At 38.8% G+C, this 13,910-nt stretch overlaps 1 protein-coding gene across 1 annotated transcript in view; it reads right to left on the bottom strand.

The window, feature by feature from the left end:
- CA10 (carbonic anhydrase 10) overlaps positions 1-13,910 on the bottom strand; it is a gene marked incomplete at both ends in the record, with an annotated part of 522,587 nt that overhangs the window by 106,321 nt on the left and 402,356 nt on the right. Inside the window, one exon of the mRNA XM_079725002.1 lies at positions 6,029-6,214. Within this exon, the coding sequence (XP_079581128.1) occupies positions 6,029-6,214 (186 nt within the window). The remainder of the gene's footprint in view (positions 1-6,028; positions 6,215-13,910) is intronic.

Genomic DNA, 13,910 nt, shown 5'->3' with positions numbered 1-13,910 from the left:
CTTGAGGGGATTACCAAGATTATTTATTCCTTAATTCAGCAAACATTTATTGACTCTGCTGTCATGTGCCAATGTACAAGGTTCTGGGAATACAGTAATGATCAAGATAAAATTCCTATCAACAAGAAATGTGGTTCCAGAAGTGAGAATAAACAGTTATACAGTCTATAGCGATGGGTAATTTAATCGATTGGGGTCAGCAAAATTTTTCCCTAAAAGGCCAGATAGTAAATATTTTGTCTTTTGCAAGCCACATGTGGTTTCTGTTGCATATTCTTCTCTTTAAAAAACAATCCTTTAAAAATGTAAATCATCCTTAGCTCCTTGGCTGAATTTGGCCTACAGTCTACAGTTTGTGGACTCCTGTAGTAGATGAATATAAAGGATTCTCTGGAAGTCAAAAGGAGGCAGCAACACTTTACTGGCTGGGAGGAGGGAAGGCGATGTCAAAGCAAAACCAGGTGGGCAGTGCTGGATATAGGGGGAAGAATGCGGAGCTAGTAATCAGGGTAGAGGGAACAGCTTTCCCATGGCACTCAAGTAGCTCTTCTATGTGTATTACTCGTGTATCTGTTATTTTTGAATATCCCAATTCTCATTCCCCCTCAAATCCCCAATTGTGCCAACGGAGCATCTCTACCAGGAGGTCCCAGCCTCCTGCAAGGTGCTAATTAGATTTCTGGAGTACCTCCCCCCAAAACCATTCAGTGCCTCATGGGGCCCTAGTTCTCAGCCATGTGTTCCTCAGCACTTTCATACCCTTGCACACTTCAGGACAATTTGGTGTTAGTTGCTTATTCCTACAAATTTGTGTTACTTTGGTGAAACCGGTCTCTCAGAGATGCAAATAACTGATTCCTTGAAGAGAACAAGGCCTGCAGTTTCTGTTGTTTAGTCTCAGTTGTTTGCACTGAGATAATTGTTTTCTCTATTCTGATTCAGAGCCACTAAAAATACATATATTCTACATGGAACTTTTATTTCCCCCTTTAATTAAACAAATCTTATCTACATAGCAACAGCTATGGACTTTTTCCTCCCTCAAATGTGTTTGAACAGAATCAAGATTCAAGAGGCTGAGACTTGAAAGGTTGATGTATTTCTACCCAACCTTCATAGGCAGCAGCAACTGTGTCAGGTCACACAGCTGTTCATCCATCTTCCCTTAATACAATCCAGAGAGTTATTTCATAGTTCCCTTTCCAGAACAATCCTCAGGTATAACCCATATTATGTTGTATTATAAACATATGTAAGCCTCAACAGACTCTATGCTTCTCTGGACAGGAGCTGGGTTTTGAGCTCATCACAGAGCAGAAGCACACTAGCCATGTGAAGAGTGGGTAAAATAAACAGGAGAATCTGGCCACAGGTACTCTGTGAAGTAGCTGGTGCAATTCTCAGTGTACCCCTTTAACCCTTTGAAGTGAAGAACTTAAGGAAGGTTTTCAAAATGAATATTTCCAATTTCCCCAAATAAGAAAGATTCTTCTTATCTAGACTCACTACTGCAACTTAATCCACGGGCATGATTCTTTTCAAATATTATCTTTTTCCTGGTTAATATATTTTTTTCTTTTCATTAATACCCTACTTTGTATTGGACATTAATCAAACCACTCAGACACGATTAGCAAGCTAAATGTCTTACTTATTAAAAACAGTTAATTTTCCCATCTTAAAAAAATCGAGACATTTGAATCTCTGAATATGCTCATTTATCACCAATCCCCGACAATGCATCCAGGAGTTCTTGTGCAGGACATGAATAATTTTTATAAAAACACAGATGCTCACTGTGTCATACATCCACACAGCTTTATAAAACAAAGCAAATGATGACCATCAATTACAATAACCTCACTAGACAAGACTGCAATTAATCTACTGCTCTTCAGATAACGACTGCTGCACTGCGCCAAGGAAACTGCCTGGCATTAACTGGCTTATCGTGATCAGCAATGATAGATGGGGCAGATGGCAATGTGATTATTCATTGTCAACACAATAAACAAATGCTTTGCTGCCAAAGTGTTTACCTAGGTCCTCTCAGAGGATAGCTCAAAATAGAGAACAAAGGCAGCTCTGAAAATAGCTCAAAATAAAAATAAAGTTAATCTATTGATGAAATATACTTACTTAACCGGGGCTAACCCTCAGTAGAATCCAACTGGAAAATATTTTCCCTAAGGACATCATGCGTTGGGTAGAGTTTTGGCATTAGAAGGTACAGTAAAGCCCATAGCTCACTTGCTTGTTAGGATGAGTCACTTTTATGAAGCCCTCAAATTCCATTCCATGCTTAATAATTCCAGTGATGAGAATTCATTGTTTTCAGAGGCAGATTCATTCCATAGATAGACAGCTCTCATTGTTAGAACATATATTTAGCTGACTGCCATCTCTCTGGAATTTTGGACAATTGACCCTAGGTTTTCCCCTCATCCCACATAGAAAATGTTAAACTCTTCTTGCTCACTAAAGCCCTTTATTTATTTTTATTAATTAATTAATTATTTTAAAACATCTTTATTGGAATATAATTCCTTTACAATGTTGTGTTAGTTTCTGCTATATAATAAAGTGAATCAGCTATATGTATACATATAGCCCCATATCCTCTCCCTCTTGCATCTCCCTCCCACCCTCCCTATCCCGCCCCTCTGGGTGGTCACAGAGCACCACCGAGCTGATCTCCCAGGGCTAAATGTAAGCATACCTTGTTTTGTTGCAATTTCTTGTACTGTGCAGATACTGTGTTCTTTACAAATTAAAGGTTTGCAGCCATCCTGCACTGAGCAAGTCTGTTAGTGACATTTTTCCAATAGCATTTGCTCGCTTGTGTCTCTGTGTCATATTTTGGTAATTCTCACAATATTTCAAATTTTTTCATTATTATTATATTTGTTAAGGTGATCTGTGATCAGTTCTTTGATGTTACTACTGTGACTCACTGAGGACTCAGATGATGGTTAGCATTTTTAGCAATAAAGTATTTTTAAGTTAAGGTATGCACAATGTTTTTTTAGACATAGTGCTATTACACACTTACTGTAGTATAGTGTAAACATAACTTTGATATGCACTGGGAAATAAAATTCACGTGACTTGCTTTATTGTGATATTCACTTTATTGCAGTGGTCTGGAACCTGCAATATCTTTGAGGTATCTCAAAATTCAATGCCTATCCAACTCTTTCCACATGACATATTTTGGTGTTTTCAACATTCTGGTTTTTTGCACTTAACCCACACCAGTTTTTAGACCACTCATACTCAGGGGCTCGGAAAGAAATGTGATATATCTGATGTGGCGTACTCAGAGCAAAGTGTAACTATTTGTGCTGAGGCTAAATGTCAATCTTGCCTTGGAGCAGGGGATGTGTGTGTGGCTGCTCTGCTTGGGAAGCTGTTCTCCAAACACCATTAGTCTAGATAGCACCCCAGCTTTGCCATGTCCAAGGGGCAATTATTTTGGGTGCGCCTTTTAAAATTTTTGTGCAGGATGGCTTTGTTGATTAAGTCCTCCTTCTTTAGAAAACTGGGATAATTCAGGCAGAACCTGAGTGGAAATTGACCCAGTGGTCACTAACCAAATTCTCTCGCAAAATTTTTTACAAATACACATTCCTGGACCCCTTCTCTGGAGACTAATTCAGCTGCTTCAGAAGAAGGATTCAAATCCTTCAGAGAAGGATTCAAATGTAAATATTTTGGCAATTTTCCCCAGTTAATTCTAATTCGCAACTCTGTTTAAATGCTTTTTTCATTGAGAACACTTAATAATGTACTACTGAGGGAGTGCTTCACAAACCTAATATTCATACTCTCCTGGGAGCTTTAAGAATGCAGGTTCTTTGGAGCAGCTGATACCTGTGGTCTGGGGTAGGTCTAGGAAAATTAATACATAAAGATCAAATTGTTATATGTTTCCCTTAAGGGTTTTGGAAACCCTCATTTACTCCAAAATTGTAGTTTATATACAAGTTACAAAACACCCTTATTGCATATTGAAGAAACAAGCAACTTTAAGAAATTCTACAATGTAAATGTTTTAGCCTGGTAACAATCTATATTTTTTCACTCATTCATTTAATAAATTCATTCACAAATTCATTTTTACTCTGAGACAATATTGTGATAGGCACTGGAATTTAATAGTTCAGTAGGGGAGAAAAACAAAGAAATAACAGCAAATAAACGTCAGTCAACAAAGAAAATGCATACAAATCTTAAAATAACGTATTTAAAAAGGAAGAGTTTATCTAATTTTAAATAGTCTGTAATTCAGACTGGCAGTCCCCCAGTCATTCTCACTTCATGAGTTTTTGCCCTGCTTTCATCATATTCCTTGCTATATGTTAGTTCAGGATCTGTAACTCTTCAGAATTTCCCATTACATTCTCATGTCCCTTTGGCAGACATCCCTAATCATTCCTAGCTTTTTCTCCCTACAGATTCAGGAAGGAAATTCATATGCCTGCTCAACCCGGTCCTCTATGCAGCCATTACTACTAGACCACAGATTAAATCCACGTGCAGCTTCCCCCATGCACAGTGCCTTGACACACCTTGGTGACTTTGCTGTTCCTCATTTCCTGGTTTATCTTTGTTGTCTATCAACTATTGAGTACTTCTAGTGATCCTTACATCTTTAATCCCACTTAATTTTCAAAACAACCTGGAGAGGTATATAAACTCAGCCTTAGAAGGATCAAGTAACCATCTCAAGGTCACACAGTTACTGTGTATCACAGCAGGAGGTACAAACTCAGGTTCTTTGATGCCAAAGCTGATGTTCTTAAACTTGTTCTTCATTGCTTCTCTTCTCAGCTCAGTTCAAAGGGCACCTCCTCTGTGAAACTTCTCCTGCACGCTTCAAGGAAAATTTGTCACTTTTTCCTTAGAGTTGGCCAAGGCTTTTGTACATCTCCATTACAGCATGGCATTATACTTTAATGATTTGAATATAGTATTATTTGAGCTCCTCTGTGGTAGGAACTATGTCTTTATATATATATATATATATATATATAATCCATATCCCTGGTAACTAGCACAGTGCCTAGGTAGGTTCTCAGTTGATGCATTTTGACTGACCATTAAAATCTGGCCACTGGACTCATTCAGCTGTGGATCTCTTTCTCAGTGTGTGGGCTTACTATATTAAAAACAATGCCAGGTTTAAACAAGATCTTGATTAAAAATATTAAAAAGACCAAGCCAATAGTGAGATACATACTTCTGTTATTTGAAAGCCTTCTTGACATCAGTTATTGAGGACTCTTAAACAGAAACCTAGTTACAAGATATTTAGCATATAAGGACACCTGACCTTTAGTTGATAACCACCCTTAAGTGTAAGGGAGGTAAAAAAGGTCAAATTAACTACACTCTGCTTATCAAGTGTCATATGTCATAACACACATGATATTTGTTTAAATTGTAGCTCTTGTCCTATAACTGAAGGTGTGGTTTGGCTCACTGATGTGGCCTGAGTTCTGTCTGGGTTGATGGTAGACAAAGTGACACTCACCATTAATGGTGGCACATTCTGCAGAAACTCAGACTATTTAGTTCCCTGACATTTATTTTGCTATATGTAATAGTTTTGTGCAAATAAGACCCATTCTGCCAGAAAGGAGAATTATGGAATCTATGCAAACATATATGACATATAGGGGGCTGATTGCACAGATAGGTGTAAATGAAGATATACATGTAAGGTGAGGATTTAGGGTAGAAATAATGATCTGGCGATATCTTAGGGCATTAGTCACAAGAGAGCTGCACCAGTGTCTCAGGAGGAAATATCATGTTTCACTGTGGTCTTCCCTGGAAAACACTGGAAGCTCATTATAAACTTCTATGTCAACTTGCAAAAGACAGAGGGAGAAAGGAGGCACAGACCTTCTTATTTCATAGATACAAGAGCAGTCGTTCCATCTGTCATCACACCTTGGATATAAATAAGCACCAAATCTTATTAATTGGCACTTACCCGTAGTACTTCAATAACCTCACATACCTCCCCAGAGAAGGCTTGTCCGTTGAGGAGGTGCTCTGACCCTTGGCTATCCTCACTCCCAAAGTGTAGCCGGACTTCCTCCAGCCGGTGGCTGTATGTCATAGGCCCTCCTGATATGTTGACCAAGTGCTCCTTGTCCAGGCGCAGGGACACATGTCTTCCAGTGTTGTACATGGTCCCACTGACCTGCAAGGCAATGAGCAACAGGTCAAACAAGGCTCTCCTCCTTCCATTTCTCACAATTTCTCACTCAGCCCAGCATGGTGCTTAGACCAATGCCTTTTGCTTCCTTTTGATAGGAAGACACTAGGCTAATTCCACATGTGGAGTAGAGAGTGACAGCCTCCCCAGAGAGTATTTCTGCCCTACCTGGCATCTATGGTACTTTCTGTGAGTCATAAGCCACATTATCATTTAGGAATCTGAGGTAGGAACTCAAAGGAAACCTCATCATCTGTGACTAATATTTTGGATGTTGAACTTATAAAGAATTAACTTGTCTTCTTACCACAAATATTTGGAATGTAAAGATGCTGCAAAAGTTAAAATCTCAGGTGTGAGAAATTGGAGAAAACAGTAGTAAGGATGAGATGCTACAAAGGCCAAAAGGGAGCCAAGTAAGCTAAAATGAGTGAGTAGGAGCAAACTTTAGGGGGAGACTGAGGCCCAGGCTTGTAGCTCAAGCATTCAGTATGGTGTGTCTTGGTTTAGGTCCTTCTCTCACCCCTGCAACCAGACACTGCAAAGAGTCAGAACTCTGATACTTTCTTGCAGTTTGTGGCCTCAGTGTTAAGCTAAAGAGATTCATATAAGCTTCCCATTTCACAGACTTCCTATTCCATCTTGTTTCAGCCCCTGCAAGCTGAACCTTACTGCTTGGGGTTTCTTTCCCTCCTTTTCTCTTGAACTTGATGTTCAGCTTCATTTTGTTGACTATGACCTTAGCACTTCTCAACACTTGATTCTAGAACACTGATTCCTACCTGTGAGTCTATTGCTTTAGTCTTCTGGGTTGACTTAGCTCTAGGAGCAGATTGAAAACTTAAGGGAGACTTTGAGTGGGTCTGGATGGAATGCTTCTGGGCTATGGGTTGTTGAGCTACTTGGATTTTCTACCTGCTTACTCTGACTCATTTGGGCCCAGCCCTAGGGATTCTTTAAGTGGGTCTGGATGGAATGCTTCTGGGCTATGGGTTGCTGAGCTACTTGGATTTTCTACCTGCTTATTCTGACTCATTTGGGCCCAGCCCTAGGGATTCTTTAAGGCAGCGGTCCCCAAAATGTTGGCACCACGGACCGGTTTCGTGGAAGACAATTTTTCTCATGGACTGGTGGTGGGGGGGGCGCTGAATGTTTCAGGATGATTCAAGTACATTACATTTATCGTGCAGTTTATTTTTATTATTATTACATTGTAACATATAATGAAATAATTATACAACTAACCATAATGCAGAATCAGTGGGAGTCCTGAGCTTGTTTTCACTTACCACTCACAGATAGGGTTTTGATATGAGTCTGCAAGCAATTGATTTATTATGGTCTCTGTGCAGTCAAACCTCTCTACTAATGATAATCTGTATTTGCAACCACTCTCCAGAGCTAGCATCACTGCCTCAGCTCCACCTCAGATCATCAGGCATTAGATTCTCATAAGGAGTGCACAACCTAGATTCCTCACATGTGCAGTTCACAGTAGGGTTTGCGCTCCTATGAGAATCTAATGCAGTGCTGTTCTGACAGGAGGCAGAGCTCAGGCAGTAATGTGAGTGATGTGGAGCAGCTGTAAATACAGATGGAGCTTTGCTCGCTTGCCTGCCGCTCACCTCCAGCTCTGCAGCCTGATTCCTAACAGGACACAGACTGGTACCGGTCCATGGCCCAGGGGTTGGGGACCCCTGTTTTAAGGGATTCATGTAACTTCTGACAAATTCATTAGGTATGGTTTTCATATATTTGCTCTATAGCGTTAACCTTACCTGCCCCTCCACCTTTCTGGCACTAGTCTTGTGAATGATCAGTTAGTTTAGTTCTGTAGATTTCTCACTGTGACAGAGACAGCATTGCTTACCAATATACTCCACTGACTCACTATAGCACCATCTTGCTCTAAGGTGGAGCCCATGTGCTGACGTTGGCCATGGTCTGTGAGGGGACATGACAAATGTTGTTTACAGGCTGAAACAGTGAAAAGCTTATGTAAGATTCTCCAGTCTCTTTCTTCCTCTGCTTCATCAATCAAGGGGCAATGTGGAAATTTGTAAATGTGGTATAGCTACAAGATGGAGCCTGTGTCAGCCTGAGTCGCTGGCAGATTATGTGCAGATTGCAAAAATGGCTAGAATTCTTCCACTCCTTGTAACTACACTACTTATAATGTGACCTTATAGCTGTTCCCATCAAGATAGGGCCATCTGTTTCTCCACCCCTGGAACCTGGACTGGCCTTGTCACTTGCTTTGGCCAATAGAACGTAGTGGATACGACATGCTTATTCTGAGTGTAGGCCTCTAGAGGCCTTGCACGTGTCCTTACCCCTTTTTGGAAACTCGAGACCACCATGCAAACAAGCCTGGGCTAGCTTGCTGGAGGATGATCCAGAGTGAGGAGAACCATCCCAGGAGAAGCCATCCTAGGCTGGCCATTCCATGACTGATCCACCAGTTGACTGTCTTAGTCTGGCCTGGACCAGAAGAATTTCCCACAGACCATAGCTTCCCATATACTGGGGAGCTAAAAATTTGGTTGTTTTCAGTCCTTAAGCTTTGAAATAATTTGTTATAGAGCAAAAAATAACTGTTATACACTAAGTCAATCATCTTCTATGTCATGTGACTCTGGAACTATCAACAGAAATTCTGGACAGTCTTTGTTGAGTAGCTGAACTAGAAAGTCACTTGGAACTCAGACAGTCAGTCTGCTAATCAGCTGGAAAGTCATACCAGAATGAGAGAAGAAAGCAGCAGATATGCCAAAAGTGACAGAGGAAACCATGTAGAGAGAGAATTGGAGAGAATATCTACTTCACCTTCAGAAACCCTTTGTACCCCTTTGTTCCAGTTCCTTCATGAGACCTGGGCTGTACTTTCTCTGACACTTTACATCTTACAAAGGGATTTATTTTTTCTTAAGTTATCTATTCCTTGCAACCAAATGATCCCTAACAAAGACTCTATGCCTGTTCTCCAGTCTCAAATAAATGTATATTTAGTCAGTATGACATAATGAGAGTTTGTCTTCTTTTCTTGTCCCAATTTATGACTTTCTTTGCAGTAAAATGATAGAGATAGATTTGTGTTTGACACTGCATTCATCTTTAAGCAAAATTTATTTTTTCTACTTATTAAGATAATATACAAGTATTATACATGGGTAGGAAGACTCAGAACAGCTCAATGAAATAAAAATCAGCCACAATTCTACAGTAAACCAATAATCACCACTAATATTTTGGTATATAACTTTTCACACTCATAACCGTTTATATCTATATTTTAATGAGATCATTTTATATGTGTGATAATAAATGCTTTTCACATACAAGGGTATATGATTTATATATATATAAATATATTATTATATATAATAATTTAATATTTCTATATAAATTTATATATTTAATATATTATACACAACATATGTATAATATATTTAATATATTTGTTACATATTTATATATTAATATATAAAAATATATATAGTAAATATATATTATTTTTAGTCACATGAATATTTCTAGGTTATTAACTGTTCTTTTGCAATATCACTTTGAAATAGTTTCATAATATTCCACTGTAAACATATATGACTTATTATTGAATCTTTACAGCCCTTTCACTTTTTCACTATTGTTAAAAAATATTGCAATGTGATATAGAGAGCAAACTAGTGGTTAACAGTGGAGAGAGGGAAGGAGGGAGGAGCTATTTAGGAGTAGTAGAAATAAAGGGTTAACATGGGATTATATGAAATCATCTTTGTGAAACTTTTGAAAATTGAAAAGCACTACACAATTTAAAGAATATTTCACTCAATAAAAAAAATACTGCAATGAACATCCTATGGATAAACATTTTTACTAGTGCAGATATTTCATTAGGTAAACTCTGGGTCAGATGGTGTACACATTATTATAGTGCTTATTATCTATTGCCAAATCCATTTGCTGTGGAGTGTAGATCCCACAGAGCAGGGCTGGATCTCAAGTTCTCTTCAAATTGCATTAATTCAACAAGCAACATCCATGGGCCCCTATAGTATGCAAGGCTGCATAACAGGAGCTGCTTCAAATTCTTATAGGATATGTGCTCTGTTCTAATGAGCAAGTATATCAGGCTTCCCCGCACTCCTAAAAATCCTCTCAATGTGTCTGTCTAATGTTCCGAAGAAAATTGTTGCCCACTGAAGCAAGGCAGGGACCATGTCCTATGCTTGTCTGCATTTTCCCAGTAATTAACACAATGGCACACAGTAGAGAGAAGAATAAAGGACTCTTGAGTCAAAAAATTCCCAATCTGCCTCTTGGTGACCTTGAGTAGTTCAGTTAATTACTTGAAGCCTCAGTTTTCTTAACAGTAAAATACAGATAAGACAATTTCCCCTATGAAAATGAGGGATAAAAAAACTATAAGGCTTATAGAGAATGAATACGAGAATGATAGAAATAAATCACTCCTTATCAGTAATTACTTATTGATTCCACTTATATGAAATCCTAGAGGAGTCAAAATTATAAAGATAGAAAGTAGAATGGTAGTTGCCAGGGGTGGGGTGCAGAGAGGAATGGGAGTTATTTTTTAATGGGCATAGAGTTACAGTTTTGCAAGATGAAAAAAAATCTGGAGATGGACGGAGGTTGTACTTAATACTGCTGAAATGTATAAGTAAAAATGGTTAAGATGTGTATTTTACACACATAAAAATTGGAAAAAATTCCCTCATGAGTTTGTTGTGAGAATTAATACATTTAATGGTCAAACATTTTCATTCTTTTCCTTCATTTACTTTTGACGATGGGTGCCTAGCTGACCTTGCAGGACCTGTGTTGATCTTACCCACTTCCCATAGCCCAGTGGAATATAGTGTTGCTTTCTAAAAGTCACAATGAAGAACTTTTACTGACTTCTGCATTGTGATGATTCACTTGTCTCTCATTTTGGATTTTAAAGCTCCAGTTTTGGAAGCCACCAAGATCATTTTGAAGGCCATGAAGCAAACAGAAAACCAGGGTAACCAGGAATAAACCAGTGTGCCTTCTAGTTCTTCCACTCCATACTTCCATACTCCTTCTACTCCCATGGCTCTATCTTCATTCATTCATCTGACTGTGTGCTAGGAGCTGAGGATAGTGTGGTGAGTAAAACCAGGCATGGTCCCTTCCCTCATGGAGCTTACAATCTCCATTATGAAGACAACAGAGTGGGAGAAAGAAGTTATGGGGAATCCATCTGAAATTATACCATTTGCATATGTGTTCTCACAATTAGAGGCAAAACACCTATTCCTCCACCCTTCCCCCAGACATTGAAATAACATTAATTTATATTAATCAAAAAAAAAAAAAAAAAAAAAGAACTGAGGCTTCTCTGGTGGTGCAGTGGTTGGGAGTCTGCCTGCCGATGTGGGGGACGTGGGTTCGTGCCCCAGTCCGGGAGGATACCACATGCCATGGAGCGGCTGGGCCCGTGAGTCATGGTCGCTGGGCTGGTGCGTCTGGAGCCTGTGCTCCGCAATGGGAGAGGCCACAGCAGTGAGAGGCCCGCGTACAGCAAAAGAAAAAATTTAAAAAAGCTGTGTAACCAGGGTATGGTTTGTTTCACTTTAATTTTTTAAAAAAGGCTCGACAATATTATGTATGATATCTGATGGTACACCTGCACTGAAGTAATTAACACTGAAGCAGTGTCATTTTACCTGTAATGCTAATTACAGTGTTTCCAATGAACTACTTTGGTGTACAGCATGTTGGAAAAAGTTGTATTATGTAGACCAGGAAACAGAACTGAACGGAGACAATGAAGCTGCAGGGGATATCCAGGTTGCCTATGGCTGCCTCACACTTCTCCTATTTTTTTAATTTTAATTCACTACAAAATGAGATGAGAGATATGATGTTCATGTAAGTGAGAGAAGTAAGAGTGGTTTGTGAATATTCAGTGACTTGTTTAGAATCATACAGCTAACAGTGGTAGCAAACCCACGTCTCCTGATACCAAGTCTAATGATTTTTTCTCCCCAACGAAAAATAATTTTCTTCATTGGTTTTTATTTATTTTAACATCTTTATTGGTGTATAACTGTTTTACAATGGTGTGTTAGTTTCTGTTTCATAACAAAGTGAATCAGCTATACATATACATATATCCTAATTTTTCCTCCCACTTGCTTCTCCCTCCCACCCTCCCTATCCCACCCCTCTGGGTGGTCACAAAGCACCACCGAGCTGATCTCCCTGTGCTATGTGGCTGTTTCCCACTAGCTACCTATTTTACATTTGGTAGTATATATAAGTCCATGCCACTCTCTCACTTCATCCCAGATTACCCATCTCCCTCCCTGTGACTTCAAGTCCATTCTCTACAGCTGTATATTTATTCCTGTCCTGCCCCTAGGCTCTTCATAAACTTTTGCTTTTTCTTTTTTAGATTCCATATATATGTGTTAGCATACGGTATATGTTTTTCTCTTACTGACTTACTTCACTCTGTATGACAGATTCTAGGTCCATCCACCTCACTACAAATAACCCAATTTCATTTCTTTTTATGGCTAAATAATATTCCATTGTATATATGTGACACATCTTCTTTATCCATTCATCTGTCGATGGACATTTAGGTTGTTTCCATGTCCTGGCTATTGTAAATAGAGCTGCAAAGAACATTGTGCTACATGACTCTTTTTGAATTATGGTTTTCTCAAGGTATATGTCCAGTAGTGGGATTGCTGGGTCATATGGTAGTTTTATTTTTAGTTTCTTAAGGAACCATCATACTGTTCTCCATAGTGGCTGCACCAATTTACATTCCCACCAACAGTGCAAGAATGTTCCCTTTTCTCCACACCCTCTGAAGCAATTATTGTCTGTAGAATTTTTGATGATGGCCATTCTGACAGGTGAGAGGTGATACCTCAATGTAGTTTTCATTTGCATTTCTCAAATGATTAGTGATGTTGAGCAATCTTTCACGTGTTTGTTGGCAATCTATATATCTTCTTTAGAGAAATGTCTGTTTAGGTCTGCTGCCCATTTTTCGATTGTTTTTTTTTTTTTTTTCTGATATTGAGTTGCATGTACTGCTTGTAAATTTTGGAGATTAATCATTTGTCCGTTGCTTCATTGCAAATATTTTCTCCCATTCTGAGGGTTGTCTTTTCATCTTGTTTACAGTTTCCTTTGCTGTGCAAAAGCTTTTAATTTTCATTAGGTCCCATTTGTTTATTTTTGTTTTTATTTCCATTTCTCTAGGAGGTGGGTCAAAAAGGATCTTGCTGTGATTTATGTCATAGAGAGTTCTGCCTCTGTTTTCCTCTAAGAGTTTGATAGGGTCTGGCCTTATAATCAGGTCTTTAATCCATTTTGAGTTTATTTTTGTGTATGGTGTTAGGGAATGTTCTAATTTCATTCTTTTACATGTAGCGTTCCAGTATTCCTAGCACCACTTATTGAAGAGGCTGTCTTTTCTCAACTGCATATTTTGCCTCCTTTATCAAAAATAAGGGGACCATATGTGCGTGGGTTTATGTCTGGGCTTTCTATCCTGTTCCATTGATCTATATTTCTGCTTTTGTGCCAGTACCATACTGTCTTGATTACTGTAGCATTGTAATATATTCTGAGGTCAGGGAGCCTGTTTCCTCCAGCTCCATTTTTCTTTCTCAAG

This window comes from Hyperoodon ampullatus (assembly GCF_949752795.1).
Source record: "Hyperoodon ampullatus genome assembly, chromosome: 19".
NCBI lineage: Eukaryota > Metazoa > Chordata > Mammalia > Artiodactyla > Ziphiidae > Hyperoodon > Hyperoodon ampullatus.
The sequence above is the reverse complement of the archived record's forward strand: the minus strand, read 5'-3'. Positions and strand labels throughout refer to the sequence as shown.